Raw genomic sequence first — 18,054 nt, forward strand, 5'->3', positions numbered from 1 at the left:
CTTCAAAGACTCGGTCTTGACTCTCGGACCACAGTGGGAGGAGAAGGACTCGTAATTTCAGACCGAGTCCTCGAGACCAACGCATTTTTTTATGTTCATATAAAAAAAATCGAAAATTAAATTTCACGGCAGCCACGTCTTTGCCCCTTGCGTTGGCCTTGGTGCCCCCTTCTTTCAATATTCTGCTTTGCGTCCGTTTAATTTAGCCTATAGCCTGTCAAAATAATTAGCATCACAGCGCAAACTAATTCAGTCTTACACAGTGGAGAAAATGACAGCGCATGGCAAGACAGAAAGTGCGTCCAAATTCACCCATTCTTCTCAGTTGAAATAGCCTACTCGCAATCGCTAAGCCTACTCATCACACAGACACATGTATCACGTCACATCAAAGAGCTTTTTTTCAGCTTTTAAATGATGTTAGCCGCTAACTGCTGTGGTGATCGGTTCGCGAGAAAAGTAAATAATATAATTACATTTAATCATAACGTCTACATAAGGTGCTACACCCATCTCCCTACCCATTCATCTCGGTGGAATACTTCACGAACCCTTCGCTCAACACATGACAAACCAATATCAGAATAAACAGCAGACCTTACCGAACACAAAGGTGTAAAGCAGTCCCCTGTACAGTAAGCCGTTCCAGAGTATTCCGGTTAAATTAAAAATGTAATCTGCAGCAAGTCTCATGTCTCCAACTTTGGTCTTTAGGTTTCAAAATGTGTTTAAATCGTTCCTCATGATTTCATAACAGGCCAAATACAAAATAAATGTTACAAATATTGCCTAGATATAGGTAAATATTAAAATCAGAGGATTTACAGCTGAGTAAAAGTTTGTGAAAGGAGTCTTAATGATCAAAAAATGCTAAGCATGCATCTAGGTTATGAGTTTCTTAAAGCTGAGCTGTGCTTAAATTGTTCAATACATGATAACAGGCCAAATATAAAATAAATATAAATATTAAATATAGCCTAGACATCTAAATATTAGATGATCAGATGATTTACAGTTCTATGTAATATGTCATGTTTCATGTTTTTGTAATTTTTCATACAGTGATGCAGGTCTACTGCTGTGAATAGGCTAAATACAACTTGATTATTTTTATAGCCTACTACTGTATAGTTAACTTTGGCCTTGGTGCCCTGACATGTGGCCTTTGTGCCCCCCACCAAATATGCCCAACTGAAGGCCGTGGCCTTGCCCCTAAAATGGTGAAATTCCAAGCCAGGGCCTAACTGTTGATTATTAATTCGGGTGATTTTAAATCATGAATATGAAAACTGACATGTTTTTATGGTCTTGGTCTCGACTCGGTCTCGACTCCTAAAGGACTCGGTCTCGACTCGGACTTGCTTCCTCAAAGACTCGGTCTTGACTCGGACTCGACTGTATTTGAAAACCAACGGACTCAGTCTCGACTCGGTCTCGACCCTTCAAAGACTCGGTCTTGACTCGGACTCGGCATAGGCGGTCTCGTCCCCATCACTACGCGTGTGTAACGCATGAAAGTTTACGTAGGTGTGGAAAAACTCCTCAGCACCATCTGTGGATCTGAAACTGTTTCTCTTTTCATTTCATCATTTGAATCAGCCATCTGATATCTGATTTTTTGCTGCATTGAGTTATATTGTTCTCGTGTAGCAGGAGACCATTTAGATGTTTTTAATCTTGATCATCACCAATAGCTTCCTCTATAAAAGTGTTATTTTTTATTTTTTATACAAAATAATATTTTGACCCTCTACTAGATATGTCTACTTATATTTTACCTTTTTTTCAGATCAGATTAAAATCCCATTTGTATTTTTTACTACTAAATATATATTATTTTGCATATGTTATGTTTTCTTGCAGGTTATGCTATCCTAGAAGACAACACTCAACTGAAGGAATCTCTCCAAGCAAAGAAAATCCAGCTCACAGAGTTTAAAGTCAGAGGGTCAAGTGAGAAGTTTGGTAAGTAGAGGCCCCTTTTTATTCATCCCCAAATTATTATCAGAAACAAGACCCCCATTGGCATCTACAGTACTCTGTGATCCTAATTTAGCCACTTGTCTCTCTCTCTTTCCAGAACTCCCTTTGAAAATCTCCTATCCTGTCGACTTCTCTGAGTCCAATCTTTATGGCCTTCTCTTGGTGGTGTATGCATCTCTTGTGCTTGCTTGTTTATTGTTTGTTTTCTTTGTCTGTCTGTTTGTTTATTTGTTTATATCTAACCAATCCTCTGTATTCTGGTCTAATAGGCTCTCATGTATTATCTCCTATTGTCCCATTTAGAACTATCATTAAGGCAATCTGTCCTCCCTGCATGTCCTTTCCTCCCCAGCTCCGGTGACTTGATTTATATGTTCTGGGCTATTATAGAAACATGGCAGATGTGTTTGAGGACGTATTCCATACGTAGATATGTGAAGGGCTCCTTCTAAGATAATGAAAACACAATGATTTGTGGTTCGTAGTTACAGTTGATTATACAGCAATACATCACACATGATTATCATATACCATTTCTACCAAGCACTCCAAAGTGAATCCTCCATCCTGCACTTTTACTCAGGCAGATACTCCATTTAGAACTATCAGTAAGGCCATCTTTCCTCCCTTCATTGCACAAGTCCAGGAACCAGTGGTCTGGACTGAGGAAATTACAGTCAATGGATCATTTTGTTCATTTAATGAAGTTAGCAAACTTTCTAAGATGGCAAGTGGTGGTTGAGAGTTTGGCAAAAAAAACTTGAACTTCCTTGTAGTCTCTGTACTCTGTACTCTGTATTTACTCTGGAGTTTAATAATTTCCAGAGCTGTTAAACTGAGACACACGGGCAAGATTAATAAAGAATATTACACCTTCAGCAGCATCCAACGCCTGAAATTGAAATAGTTGCTGGAAGAACTATCTCACCCGCACTCTTTCTCTCTCTCTCTCTCTCTCTCTCTCTCTCTCTCTCTCTCTCGTGCACACGCTCTCTCTCTCTCTCTCTCTCTCTCTCTCTCTCTCTCGTGCACACGCTCTCTCTCTCTCTCTCTCTCGCACTCTCTCTCTCTCTCTCTCTCTCTCTCTCTCTCTCTCTCTCTCTCTCTCTCTCTCTCTCTCTCTCTGTGATGTGACTTACATGAGGGAATCTGTGATCATAATCCATGTCAGACACAGCTGTAGGTTGGCTTGCATTGGTCTATTTGTAGGTGAAATGTAAAGAGGATGTGCATACGATGTACCCAGCTGTACTTGCTGGGTGAAATGAAAGCCTTGCTCTATATAAGAATGTGAATCTGAATCTGAATATGTTGATGCAGGAGGCCCTTTTGCCGCAGCCAAAGTCAGGTACCGTCTATGAAATTAGAGAACAGTTTGATATAGTTTGATTATAGATATAGAGTATTGATGCAGCATTCTGTGGTACCTTAAGTTCATATATGGACAAGTACTATATTATGTATAGATTTACTATATTATCAGTGATTGTAAGGCCCAACATGCTTCAATGGTCCTAACTAAGCAACTTTGGGGAGGTGCATCAGAGGAAGGAATGCATGCAGGATGGCTCTGCATGCAGAGGTTGTGGTCTTGACCTGTATCTGATGTGCGTGCGTGTGTGTGTGCGTGCGTGCGTGCGTGCGTGCGTGCGTGCGTGCGTGCGTGTGTGCTTGCGTGTGCATGTGTGCCGCATGTGTGCAGGGATGCGACCCCTGGTGGCCAGACGGTGAACGACGAGTTCTCGCTGGACTGGACATCAGTGCTTGTCAGCTCCCACGACGTGATCGTGGTGCGGGTGGATGGCCGGGGCTCAGGGTACCGCGGTCAGAAGACCCTGCAGGAGATCCACCACCAGCTGGGCCACCTGGAGGTCCAGGACCAGATCACCGCTCTTCAGTACGTACAGTACAGCACACCTTTGCCAGATACACACAATTCACAATTCAATTCACCTCCCCCCAGTACGTAGACCTTTCGTACGTAGACCTACCCCAGATTTCCAAATACCCATAAAGTCATTTATTACGTTATTATTAAGTTATTATTAATGAGTCATTTTTAGACTAGTGCTTTAATACAGAGATGTTACTGTCAGATTTGCAAACACTGTCAACTCAGTCAGCCTTTGTAGGTATTTATATTGTGCCATACATGTAGCTTGACAGTGATATTACAGACACGTTTAACAGATTCATTTAAACCTAAAGTTAATATTTGGCATTGCAAATACATAGCTTATAGCCACACTCTAGTTTTCCGTAATCTCTGTATTTAATAAAGTGTGCTTAAATGATTTGTGTATTGCAGGTACATGTTGAAACTTCCCTACATTGATAAAACACGGATAGGGGTTTATGGGAAGGTAAGTCCAGTCAATGCCTTGTTAGTAGTCATGGATTATAAGACTTTCGCTTATGGAATACATTTAATCTTTTTATATAGTGTCCACTAGTAATTGCCAATGTAGGCAACGTAATTAATTCAAAGCATTATCCAAGACATGATTTCCATAAATAAATACAAATACAATTATGTTGCGTTTTATTACAGGGATACGGTGGCTATACCACAATGATGCTTCTGAAATCTACAGATAAACCAATTATGTGTGCAGTGGCTCAGTCCCCCATAGTGGACTGGAAAAATTATGGTAAGTGCATTGCACTGTGATAAAAAAAAAACTGTCAATATAGTTATGACATCATATTGCTATTCATATTTCATATTGCTCCTCTCCTCAAATGAAAACCATCAATACTTCACAAACTCAATCACTCAGTCGTATTCAGTATCACTACACTCTCATAGTAACAGTAGCAAATAGATAGAGTGAATACATGAAATATGTTTGGTGTGGTGTCAAGACTATTGCAACAAATTACTTTTGTCATGAATAAATGCAGACAATTATTTGACTGCCCACTCAAGCGTTGAATGAACAGGATGTTGTGTTGCACTGATCACCCTTCACATTTCTCTCCCAAGCCTCCTTCTTCTCTGAGCGCTACCTTGGCATGCCATCAAACAACGACAACAGATATCAGGTAAGCTGTTTAGAATTGTGTGGGCTCCATAGGTAAGGCTGATTGTGTGTGTGTGTGTGTGTGTGTGTGTGTGTGTGTGTGTGTGTGTGTGTGTGTGTTTGTGTGTTTGATGTGTGTTTATGTGTGTTTATGTGTACCTCCTCGTCTTGCTGTATAGCTGTCCATACATTCATTACACCCATATGGTGCATACATCTGTGCATTATTTGTGTACGCATGGCTGTTGTTGTTCTTAGAGCACCACACCCCTCCCCACCACCACCCCTCCCCACTGCCTGGGCCCACTGTTTACAGTGCAGATAAGTCCTGTGTGGCCTGTGAGAGACATTTCCCTTCAGGCCTCCACCACAGACGCAGATGAGCTGGCTGCTGAATCCCTAATTAGTCACTCATCAGGGGGCTATGATGGCATTACATCTCCATCCAGCCCATTATGCTCTATCTATATCTACATCTACGCAGGCCCCAGCAGCGGCGCCTGGGCTTGTTAGTTTAGTGTCTAATGTTAGTTCAGTCAACACTTGGGTGTTGTGGGACGCTATGTGCATATGAGGGAGCGTAGTTTTATAAAAAAAAAAACGGATCATATTAGATGCTACGCGGTTGAATGAAGAGTCATGTTGGTCTTTACTCTACACATGACTTTATGTGCCATCTGAGATCATAACTGTATCCTTTCCTTTTTGAGATGCGGAGCTGTTGAGTACATCTTTCCTATTCTCTCACATATTCCCACATAGGCGTATAGCATATTTTTCCAATATATTACTGTTCATAAGATGGGTATGATTGCCTGTAATCCATCTCATCTATATATCTCATAAGCTTTTTGTTTCTTTTGTTGTGAATGATGACATTTTTAAAAAGTATTTGATATTTGTCTGTTAAATAAATGTGTAAAATACAATAAAGATAGCATAGCGTTCTTAAAACTCCATTATGGTCATAAAATACCTACCAAGACTTTCATTATTAAAGAACTGGGGTGAGCTTAAGTAGTATGGTGCTCAATTTGTGACTGGCTTTGTTTCAGCTGTCCAGTGTGCTGCCCATTTTCAAAGGACTGCAGGACCAGAAACTCATGATTATTCATGGGACGGCTGATGGTAGGACTTCTGTTTTGTTCTTTGTTCTGTGTGTGTGTGTGTGTGTGTGTGTATGTGTGTGTGTGTGTGAGAGAGCATGCAAGTGTGACTGCATATGTGTGTGTGTGTGAAAGAGAGAGAGAGAGAGAGAGAGAGAGAGATTTGGTAACTGCCGGGAGGCTAGCTGTATAAGAGCCATATTATAATTTCATGCCCTATGAGTGCTCATTCAAAAGCTGCCCCTCTAATGTGAAATAGGCTTAGCTGTGCTGTATGATAAGGACTGTACTCAGTGTACCATGGCATGCTGTTATCACCACAGAATGATGGTGAGCTCACTCCCTGAAAGCAGCCCTGATTGGGCCGGATCAGAGCCAGATCAGGGCCGGAACAGAGCCATACACACTCCACAAGTCAGCTGCATCCTTCAGCACCCTCTCAGCTTTAACACGCCTGTGGGTTAGCAGTGATTTTCACTATCACCAAGCCTCTGTGCGTTGTCAGATAAGGCATAGATTATTGAACTCAAAGCAGAAATGCTAATTTATGATCCGCAGTTACTGTAGCTGTGGTGGTGAGTTGTTGCTAACATACTATCAGAGTTCATAGTATCATGGTTTATAATAATTTATTTGTCACAAGTACAAACTCCATGAAACGGGGGGGTATACATTATATTATGCTAATGAGGAATATGAAAGTGCAAACAAGTGTTGTGTTCTGCTGCATCAGTTAAGTTTTCATGGTCCATATGGCCTTGGAAAAGAAGCTTCTTGTCAATCTCCCAGTTCAAGCTTTGATGGAATGCTTTGCCAGAATGCCAGAGAGCAACCATTTGAAACAGTTCATGCCAAATAAAATATCTTTGGTTATTCTGTTTACCCTGGATCTGCCATCCATCACTGCTACTGAGTTCAAAGTAATGTGAATATGGGTTGGCTTTGTTGTACTGTGTAAGTAGGCTTTTGCTCACTCCACCATGATATTTCCCACTAAACACTGATACCAAGTTCACTTGTGTAGAGCCTAGATTAAGAGTTAAGTAGCTGGTGAGTCTGTGTTCACCCTCTTGTGATTGATAGGCTTCCCGCATCACAGTGCCCTTGATACAAGGTTTAATGGTAAACACCATCCCTGAGATCACTCTAACATGACCGTGTCTCTTTTTCTCTCTCTCTCTCTCTCTCTCTCTCTCTCTCTCTCTCTCTCTCTCTCTCTCTCTCTCTCTCTCTCTCTCTCTCTCTCTCTCTCTCTCTCTTTCAGCTAAAGTGCACTTTCAACATTCAGCCGAGCTCATTAAGCACTTAATACAGATCGGAGCCAACTACTCCATGCAGGTGCGTTCTAGCATCACCAGAAAAGCACAACATGCTAAATTTGTAGGCAGCAACCTGCTGCTATAATTCAGTATGAAGCCAAAATAGGGGAAATGTTTGCTTAGATCGCAGGTGTTTGGCACAAGGCAGTAGGGATCACTAGGTAAATATGAGCACAATTGAATACACACACTGTAATCAAAGGTCACAAATGAAGTAGGATTTCATGGGGACGTGTGACGGCTTTACAGATATTGTATGGTGCCTTGTTTCAATGTATCTCATCTGATTTTGTCATGTCTGTGCAAACACGTGGTGAGGTTTGATATAGGCAACATTCAGAACTGTCAGAGCAACATAAATCTGAGTTGAAAGTTGTGTCAACACATATGTCAGCAGGCAGTGCAGCAGTGCACATACACACACACACACACACACACACACACACACACACACACACACACACACACACACACACACACACGCACACACACACACACACACACACGCACACACACACAGTGCACACACACGCACACACTCACACACACACACACACACGCACACACACACACGCACGCACACACACACACACACACACACACACACACACACACACACACAGTATCAGCATACCAAATGTCTGTCTGATAGCTAAATGAATCTATTGATCTGTGAAATGTAATAACTGCAATCACTGCACATATGTTCAGAGAATGTGGGCTTTACATTCTAAAGACAAGATGCATAATCAGTGCTAGCCCATGCTAAGTTGCTTTGTGAAATTCACACAATTAAAACATTACATAACATGGCATGATTGACTCGATCATTAATTTTGCAATGCAAATGAAAAATTCCTAGGTAATATCCCTTTTTAATCACTGTTACAAACTTCCACACCTTAATTGATACCTACACACAGCCAAAAATTGAAAAGAAACGCTTTAACTGCGACAGCTGTGCATGCTTTTGAGCCAAAGCCCACGGTGTAGATTCTCACTGTCAGAAAATAATCTCTCATTCCTGTAGTTCAATCAGCAAGCTGCTGTGCTATTTTAAGCATACATACAGCAGTCTACGTTTACAATGTTTTGTTTTTTTATTTGCGGTTTGAGAAAAAGCATCTGAAACATAAGGTATGAAATAGATTGAGGGGAGTAAATAGATTTAATTAACTTCAATAAATTAACTCCAAGAATGTTTCCAAGAAATTTTAGAAATGATCTATGCAGCAAGATCAATACATAAAGTCACACGGACATTAGCCCTTCAACACCAGTTTCCAGCCTTGTTCCATTACTCACATTAATTGAATGTGTTAGAGTCTTTCAAGTTACATTTTCAAGAAAATTGATGCCACTTGTTTTATAAGTTAACTGTGAGAGCACTATCTTTTGAACCCAAGGCATGGCATTGTATCGAGAAAGACATGCATACATGTAATTCATTTGAGAACAAAGATACGTAATAACTGAATGCTTCCTATATTACAGTAAGCAAGCCTATTTAAAATGTAATCTATTAAAACACCTGATAGTTTGATCAAGTTATAACAGAAATAACGGATTAATTACATTTTCAACCTTGTTAATCTTGTACACTAATCTATACACGGACCAAAATATGAATAAAAACCATTGGAACCGATGGAACCAAAGTCCTGATATGTCAGTGACCTTTGACCTCTGTAGATCTACCCGGATGAGGGCCACGACCTGTCACTGAAGAGCCAGCACCACCTGAGCGAGTCTCTGACCGGCTTCTTCCAGGCCTGCCTGCACCCTTGTGTGCCTCCTCTGCCAGAGGAGGAGGATGAGGATGAGTGATGAAGAGCGGAGACAGACAGACAGAGAGCCGACACACCACTGGAACTTTTACCAACACTGACCAACACTGAGACCTATGGGAGAGGTCTGACACAGAGATAAGAGACTGCCACAGAAGGGGAGTGTGTGTGTGTGTGTTTGTGTGTGTGTGCCTGTGTGCGCCCATGTGTGTGTGTGAGAGAGAGGAAGTGTGTGTGTGTGTGTGTGTGTGTGTGTGTGATTTTTTTGTGTATTCTTATTTGAATGTGCATGCTCCTTTCATGTGCTCTATGTATGTAGAATGAGTGTGTGTGTGTGAGTGTGAGTGTGCGTGCACATGTGTGTATGTATGTATAGGTATGTTGTGTATTGTTTTATTGTATTGGCATTTGTGAGTTATTTGAAGGATGACTGGAAGCCTATTAGTGGAATAGCACAAGAAACAGGTAGAAGAGCAAGTGACTGGAAGTTTCCACACACATTAATAGAAAATCACTTACTGTTAACATGTGCTCATGTGTGTTTGCAAGTGTGTTAGCGCCTGTGTGTTCCCCGATGGGAAATTTCCACTTGTCAAAATGGGCCACTTAACATTTCTGACAAAAGCACAGACCTGGCTTCGCCCCTCTCTCGTTCTCGCTCCTTCTCCAGTATTGACTTGGCTTTGCCATTTACCTTAAATGTTGGTACGGTGACTGCATGTTTCGTTAGAACTCATTTACCAGCATTGATCGGACTTGTGATTTTGACCCCCACCCCCCTCACACACACACACACATAAACCCACACACCATGGGCCCCTAACCCCCTCCAAAACAAGGCGGTGATTACCCTGAAAATTATGATGTGGTAGCAGGAAATCATAGCGCCACGCTAAGACCATAATAGTTCTGTGGCTAGACATTCTATCTGGTTCCTAAGTGATTCTTTTCTGTTTTGGATTGTCAACGATATTGCTGTCATTTCAGACACCCCTGCCCGATTAATAAATCTATCACACTGCTTACACTAGTCAGAATGCTTGAAGTGTTAACTATGTATGCTAATCTGATAACAACACTGATGAGCGTTTTGTTACTCTCCAACATCAAATTCAGCCTCAATTCTAATCAATACAGCCCATACTGCTTAAGCTATCAAACAAGAGAAAATCCACCATTTCTACCAATACTTCCTACCACTGGTCAGTGTGATCGCCGCCTTAGAGGTCCCGTGCAGTATGTACTTCATATTCTTTTCACATCAACAAAACGAGTGTGGCTGTCCACAAGTGCAATTTCCTACCCACCCTACCCCACTCCACCCCACCCCTCCCCACTCACTGGATGTTGGTAGATAACGCACCCCGAACCCAGCTACAGTCCATGTGTAAATATGTATATTTTAAAAATTGTCGGTGGAGGGAATTGATAACTAGGGATAAATTATATTCGTTATGTTTGTTGGGCTTTAAGTTTTCTTGGGTTTTTTTGTTTGTTTTTGTTATTGTTTTTTTCTTGAAAATGGATTTTGTAAAGGCTTGAGACTTCATTTTGCCATTCTTAAGCAAAGAGCTCATGTGGGTGGGACTACTCGCTATTGTCTTATAGAGATGATTCAAAATGAATTAAACACACTTTGTGAAGTGAGTAGGCCTCTGTGGTGTTGTTTTATGTATACAGGTGAACGCACACATGCACACGCGCACACACACAAAAAAAAAACACACACACACACACACGCGCGCGCGCGCGCGCACGCACACGTACACGCACACATACACACACACACATACACACACAGATCACAGGGGGACAGTACTGTACATAGGAGAACAATCACTCATGGTCTACATACACACACACACACACACACACACACACACACACCCATACACGTGCACGCACACACACACACACACACACACACACACACGCCCATACACGTGCACGCACACACACACACACACACACACACACACACACACACACACACACGTCCACACACGTGCGTGCACACACACACACACACACACACGTTGTCTGGGTTAAAAAGATAGGGTGAGTTGCTCAGACTTCTACTATGATGAGATACAAAATGGTGGGTGCAGAACCACCTGACAGATATCAGGAAGTCTCTCTTTTTCAGTGTGTTCATTTTCAAGGAAGTCGGCCTCAGCACCAATCACATCACTTCCACACACACACACACATCTGCAATTACAGAAGTCATGTATTTTCCTTTGATGAGCAGCAGTCACTAAGATATAAGTAGATCACAGGAACTTATGAGACCAAGACTTACTGTATATAGAAAAAATGAGATTTTGACAGGAACATAATAACTGTAATAAGACAGGTACCTACAGTACCTACCCTCCATCACACACACACACACACACACACACACACACAGTACAGAGATGTAGAGCCAATTCTCAGGAGTGAAAGTTGTTCAGACAAGGGCATGTCCCACGTCCCTCTCCCCTGGGTCCCCCATTAGGGATCTCCCAGACAGATTTCATTAGCGCACAGTCTGAGCCAATTAAACCCACAGCCCCAGTCTGGGTCTGATTAATACCTTCATGGTGCTCGCCAGTCCCAGTGCTAGACAAGGGCGAGCGAGCACTCACACACACACACACACACACACACACACACACAGCACACACAGATAGAAAGAGAGATCACATGCCATAAGCCACACACATGCATAGTTCAGTCCCTTCGGGACATGACATTCACATTCATACACACACACACACACACACACACATACATACACACACACACACACACAGTGCCATAGCTCAGTGCCTGGGCCACACATTCCTCTGATAGTTCCCTGGGCAGGTGTTAGCACATGGCCATGCTCCGCACTATATATCATCTCTGGCCTTCTGCTGAGTGTTAATTATCCCTGTTCCTGAGAAATGCCTTCCATCATTACACAGTGTCAAATTTTGTACAGCATTGCATTGATACTGAATGTAAACAAGGTTACCCTGTGTTGCCTAACTGTGTTCATCTCACCCGAAATGAAAGCAGCAATTACTCTCAGGTGAAAGAAAAACAGACCAAGATAGTGTTACAAGGGAAGTTGTTTTGTATGGATCGCACATAAAGCAAAACTAAAGAACAAGGTAGGCATTGCTTTGCATTAGCTTTCTCTTGAATGTACTTTGGTAAAATACCTTTTTATTAAAGGTGCAGAGTAGATAAAGGTGCAAAGGTAAATAGTTCAAACATTTGCATACAAATGTCCATACAACTTACCAAGATAATTCATCAGACCTGTCCAGGTGGTTGCACATTTCCCATGGAATAAAAAAGCAGCACCTGTTGGATGATGTCCTCAGTATACAGGTGCCCGTACAGTATAGACTGTGTAGCCTGCTTGAGTGAAATATTAGCAATTTACCAACTCATTAAACCTGAACAGAGAACTAAATATAGACAGGGACTATTATTTTTATCAAACAAAATGCACTGTGAAAGCTTATCTGTATGCAGGTGTCCTGGCACCTGTAACCAACAGTTAGCCTATATTTAATCACACACTATTCTATTCTGCTAATGTACAATCATATGCAGTTTGACTAATTATAATTGTTATTATAGGCCTACAAGGGCAACAAGTATACAAAGATAAATGCCAGCATTAAGTACCTGACCGACAGTTATTGTGTTCGCTTAAGGCACAGTTTGGGTCAAACAACAATTAGAGTCAGCTCACCTCAGCCTATTTCCCCTATTTCAACTATAATTGATATCATGCTCTCTCTAATTGATTGAATGAGGATGTTAAATTAATTTCAGCCTAAATACAATTTTATACCAATTGGGCACATTGCTGTAGTTTAATGTATTACATAGCTTAATAAAGGGAAGTGAAGCTTTCAGTTCATTTGTGTAGCCCCCTAAACATTGTACCCTGCAACATCTGTAATTATTACCCTGTAAAGATCTGTATATCTGTATATCTAAAAACATAACCAGAAAGCAGCCAAATATGACATTTTAAATGCTAGCCAAGCGTTAGTGTCTAGTGCTGATGTTTCAGAGATTGCAAGGTTTTGTTGCAATAAGTTCACCGCCACTATTCACATACAATGTAAGATGTATAATAGGTGTCTGATTGAATTTGAAATACAAAAATATGTGGAATATTAATCCTTCCTCTGGAAAATCAGTCCTGCAGTGCTATGGACCTCATGAATTCACAAGTATTCAAGTAAACAATCTCTCTCTTTTGCTTGAGATTTGAGTGTGTCTCCATCTAGTGTATGCATGTTGTTAGCTCAGCTTGGACTTCGCACAAATGTGCTGCTTAAACAGACCAGACGTTCCCTCACCTGGCAATTTGATAAGCCTATTTAACCTCTGACTTTAGCCTACATTCAGAAGCGGAACATAACCTATTGGCTAGGCCTGTGTGCAGGTCCTAACTGCATCAAAGGTTCAAATTTAGCAATTCAGGAAGTTCACTTATTAGGCCTACACATTCTCTGTAGACCCATAAAGTGTCCATTCATTCATTCTTTCAATTCATTGTAATATTAGGCAATTGGGATCCCTGTATTTTATTAGGCTATGCATTTTTGCATTAGAAAATTAATGTTGGGCTCCAAATATAAGTATAAATTTCTGCTGAAGTGTACACCATCCATCCAGTCATTAAACAAAGAAGAATGTAGGCTAGTTAACCGACTTAACCGAAGTGTGGACTTGCCTACAACTGAGCAGCATGAGGAACGTGAAGAGAATAGGCCTAGTAGTCAAGGAATACGGCTTTTATTATGGTCTTTAAAAAAAAAAAAGACTTTTATCGTAAAATACTACGGAATGGTCCCGGAAATGAGTTTTGGAACGATGTTCGACTGGAAACCTACACACAAGGAAATGTGCCCAGAGACATTTTTCATTTTGTAAAAGTAACCATTGCATTGCTATTTATGCTAGACCATTTTAGGTTATCAAATTAGGTCTCTTGTGATTCTTTTTTAATATATAATGGCTCTTTGTATAAACCTTTGACAAAGAGGCTAATTTATTCTATGTTGATTTGTTTGTAGAGGGTGATATTTGGAAAGTGCACGCGTGTGGGCGCGGTTTGGAACGTTTGTTAACGCCAAGTGAGAACTTGTGATCAGATTGATTGTTTGACATGTGAGTATTACAGCTAAAATCGATCCTCTTCTTCAAGTATGGTTTAATGTTTCATGATGCACACAGAGCATTTGATTATTTCTACAGGTTGCATTAGAAATCGGCACTTTAAAATACGTTTTTTTAAAGGAAACGTAGTTGAGCACGTACTGGAAAGGAGAAAGTTTCGAGAATTGAATGGCAATTCAATGATTTTTAGTTAGTTGACACTGACTTTACTATGGCATTTTGTTGGTAATGTTATGATTTGACCACCATCGTTGCACGAATGAATGCAGCCTTTCAGTAGGGCTTCGACCCGTAACTACGGCGACATGTGGCTTATTAGGTAGTTTAATCAATTTTTGTTGTGCGCATGGAATTAGCGCTGTTGCATTGGAGTCAGGAGTCCATTGACAAGAATCCGCAGTCGTTGGTGGGAGGATGAGCTGCCCCAAAACGGAACCGCACGTAGTCAAGGAGGAGGTAGGCCTTGATTAATTGCAGTTCACCAGCAGTATAGTTACAAGACAGATGACTGATTTGTTACTCGTGATTGTGCTGAATTTGAGGCATCCATCGAATGACAATGATTTTAGATGAACCCACACTGACGCACTTGCCAAATACTGTCTAGTAACGGGTGTTTCCAGTTTGAGAGCAAGGCCAGCTATAAATAATTCTGCGATTGTCGTAGCACAGTGGATCTAACTGCAAATGATTACTCAATACCTGTGTATGTTGCACTCATTTTACCATACATTCCCAAGGTGCTAGCAACTGGAAAATGGGTGAAGCTTGAACGAACTACGTATGTGGATCCTGCTGATAAAATCAGGTAGTCATTTATTGGAAATGCCATTTAGCCTAGGTGTCAACATGGAATTATGGATCAGATTGCAAGCATGTTTAACCTGGAATGATCTATTCTCCCTCTGTGTTTTTAAAGGACATGGGAGACTGCAAAGAGAACAACAAGACCTTCCAACACAGATGCAGATGGTATGTATGATGTCTGTAGAATATCCTTTTTGTTTTGTTTCGTTTATCACTATGTGTACTGTTGTGTGTGTGCATTAGGCTATATTCATATATATATATATTTCACAGTATTTGGTTAATGTAGTACACTATTCAAATATTTTGTTTTTGTGTGCACCAAGGTGTTGGAATCATTGCAATTCTGAAAAGAACCCTCCATAAAGACTGTGTTGTCATGGTGAAACAGTTCCGTCCACCAATGGGATGTCATACACTTGAGTTTCCTGCAGGTCCGTCCATCAATCAGTCATTAGCTTTCAAGCTAATTAGCTTTCAAGTGAATCACCCCTTTCATAATTCCCTGGGATGTTTGTTGTGACATTTCCGAATAGTCATCCTGCTGTATTTGGTCCATAGTTGTACTTTACTTACAGTTTTACAGTTCACATCATGACCATACTTGCAGCAGTGATAGGATAGGGTGGTGTTGAGATAGATTTGTAACTTGCACTTTTTTGCACTCTAGGTCTCATAGATAATGACGAAACTGCAGAGATCGCTGCTTTGAGGGAACTGAAGGAGGAAACGGGTTACAAGGGAGAAGTGGTGGGAGTCACTCCAGGTAAGGCAGAAAGCTGTCTCTTATCATGCAGCATCCCATGCATAGTCATGGGAAATGCCAGTATCTTCACATGCTGGTGTACTGCACAAAGCTAAATGCTTGTCCTCTCCTTTTTCCAGTCACATGTTTGGACCCTGGGCTTTCCAATTGCACCACTCAGATTGTCATGGTGAACATCAATGGGGATGATGTGGAAAACGTCAACCCTACCCAACAATTAGGTAAGACTACTTCATTCTTAGATTTGCTCTCTCTCCCTCTCTCCCTCCCTCTCTTTCTTTCTTTATTTCTTTTTCTTTCTTTCTTTCTTTCTTTCTTTCTTTCTTTCTTTCTTTCTCTCTCTCTCTTGCCCCCCCTCTCTATTCTTCTCTCTCTCTCACCTGTGATTCCAAGTACAGTACGTAGTCCGTCTGAATGGTTGTTGTTATTTTAGCTCAACAGCTAATCAAATTACACCCCTCCATTCTGTTCTCCTGAACGAAAGATCCCTGATTACTAAACGCTCTGCTTCAACCCTCTCTGCCTAAACCGCTATGTTAATTTGCTGAGCTGTTTATCGCTCAATCCAAGCCACTCAAACATTCAAACTCAAACGTTCTTTAGCCCACTTAATGGACAGCTGGAGGACTGTGAAGAACAATTTGCTGGATTTGAGAAATGTGTATTGAATTAGAATTGCAGATTGCACTTTTAAATATTTCAGAGAAAGAGAAGTACAGAGAAAGATCTGTTTACTGGAAGTCCAATATATGAAGGATTTTTCATCTTGGAACTTAATACATGAATGATATACATGCAATGTTTGCGATCTGTAACATTTTCTGGTTTATGTCTTTCAGGTGAAGGGGGTAAGTTTTTTTATTATTTTTTTATTTGTACAATTTCATGGATAATTTATGATCATGTTAAAAACACAATCTTAACTGACATATTATTTTGTGTAGAGTTTGTTGAAGTTATCCTTCTTCCTCTTGATGAATTTCAAAAGAAAATTGATGGTGAGTTTTATCCCATCACAGTCTTCAATAAAATAATTCATTTATCTTTTTTTATGTTTTAAAAATAAACAATATTTTTATATGTCTTCTACTCTTAGAGGTTATAAAGAAGGGAAACATTTCGGTGGACTCAAAGGTTTACATTTATGCCATGGGAATGTCTCAAGCCTTCTTCAAACCCAATGAGTTGCCTGTGCTCAAACAGTGAAGCCTGTGATCTACCTCTTTCCCTGGCCTACTCAACACATGTGGCATTCCCATACAGCTCTGGTACGGAGGACCTTGCCAGGCAAAAGATTGCTGGAAAGATGACAAGGAAAAAAACATACTTGTTTGTTTGTGAAATTATGTTGAACTACTTGGAGTGCAAGTGGTGAAACCTTAATGCATTTAACCACCACCCCTTGTGTGGTTACCCTGGCTGTCTAAAACATTCCTAACATTCTAACTAAATGTAGCACTGTTTGTCAGTTTATAACATGAGAAGTAATTACATTAGATACTGTAGTTGCCTCTGTGTGCCTTCCTGGATGTCGAGGTGATGTGGTGTAGAGATGGTTATTCGTCACACACAGTGTGGAAACACTATTGCAGTGTGGGCTGAATGCACTACTATCTTTGCTGCTCTGCAGCTGAGAGAACAGTATGGCAATGGTGCCGCTGTATTAGAAGTCTTAACAATTAATTTTAAATGGACTAATAAAAATGTTGCTGAGACATTTAGGTGTTGGGATTTTCTTAAATATATTGGTCTTGTACAGAAGAGTTACATATCTTGTCCTGTGTTGAACTGGAAACGATAAAAGATCAGGTAAGTATGCACCATGGTTATTTTCATGGTCACATATGCTCCTTGGCCTATTATAATTGTGTCATTTGTATGAGCGTATTTGTTTATTTTTGTGTTTTTATTATTGTATAAATATATTTAAATATTATGAAGTACTTGCATCAGCATACATCCAAAAGTGCAGGTAGAGTTATTATAAGAGGTTATTCCTGACTGACTGTTGAAATCTTTGCGCACTAATCAGGATTTTTAAAACAAAGCAAATTGAAGCAAACTGCTTTTAGAAGTATTAAGACTGGC

The 18,054-nt window shown here is 40.6% G+C and overlaps 2 protein-coding genes across 2 annotated transcripts in view; both read left to right on the top strand.

The window, feature by feature from the left end:
• Nucleotides 1-10,794, top strand: part of dpp10 (dipeptidyl peptidase like 10) — a 126,694-nt gene extending 115,900 nt beyond the window's left edge. The window contains exons 18-26 of the mRNA XM_076297347.1: nucleotides 1,864-1,965; nucleotides 2,081-2,150; nucleotides 3,686-3,880; nucleotides 4,292-4,346; nucleotides 4,535-4,634; nucleotides 4,970-5,028; nucleotides 6,062-6,134; nucleotides 7,377-7,450; nucleotides 9,124-10,794. Coding sequence (XP_076153462.1) covers nucleotides 1,864-1,965; nucleotides 2,081-2,150; nucleotides 3,686-3,880; nucleotides 4,292-4,346; nucleotides 4,535-4,634; nucleotides 4,970-5,028; nucleotides 6,062-6,134; nucleotides 7,377-7,450; nucleotides 9,124-9,258 — 863 coding nt within the window. The 3' untranslated portion in view covers nucleotides 9,259-10,794. The remainder of the gene's footprint in view (nucleotides 1-1,863; nucleotides 1,966-2,080; nucleotides 2,151-3,685; nucleotides 3,881-4,291; nucleotides 4,347-4,534; nucleotides 4,635-4,969; nucleotides 5,029-6,061; nucleotides 6,135-7,376; nucleotides 7,451-9,123) is intronic.
• A 3,486-nt stretch (nucleotides 10,795-14,280) lies between these two features.
• nudt5 (nudix (nucleoside diphosphate linked moiety X)-type motif 5) lies at nucleotides 14,281-17,681 on the top strand. The gene is made up of 9 exons (XM_076297348.1): nucleotides 14,281-14,384; nucleotides 14,750-14,849; nucleotides 15,134-15,201; nucleotides 15,313-15,365; nucleotides 15,527-15,634; nucleotides 15,871-15,966; nucleotides 16,086-16,187; nucleotides 16,806-16,964; nucleotides 17,063-17,681. The coding sequence occupies exons 2-9, from the start codon at nucleotides 14,808-14,810 to the stop codon at nucleotides 17,170-17,172; spliced, it is 738 nt and encodes a 245-aa protein (XP_076153463.1). The 5' UTR covers nucleotides 14,281-14,384; nucleotides 14,750-14,807; the 3' UTR covers nucleotides 17,173-17,681.
• The last annotated feature ends 373 nt before the right edge of the window (nucleotides 17,682-18,054 follow it).

Source organism: Alosa pseudoharengus, unplaced genomic scaffold, assembly GCF_046254945.1.
Source record: "Alosa pseudoharengus isolate Yale_2024_CS ecotype anadromous, Long Island Sound unplaced genomic scaffold, YU_APseudo_1.1 YU_APseudo_1.1_scf_20, whole genome shotgun sequence".
NCBI classification, from domain to species: domain Eukaryota; kingdom Metazoa; phylum Chordata; class Actinopteri; order Clupeiformes; family Clupeidae; genus Alosa; species Alosa pseudoharengus.

Bases quoted from the DNA above. Each gene is read 5' to 3' on its own strand.
- nudt5 (XM_076297348.1), top strand. From the start codon at position 14,808: ATGAGCTGCCCCAAAACGGAACCGCACGTAGTCAAGGAGGAG. The intron at 15,366-15,526 runs GTATGTATGATG...GTGTGCACCAAG, and splicing joins TTCCAACACAGATGCAGATG to GTGTTGGAATCATTGCAATT. The intron at 15,635-15,870 runs GTCCGTCCATCA...TTTGCACTCTAG, and splicing joins TACACTTGAGTTTCCTGCAG to GTCTCATAGATAATGACGAA.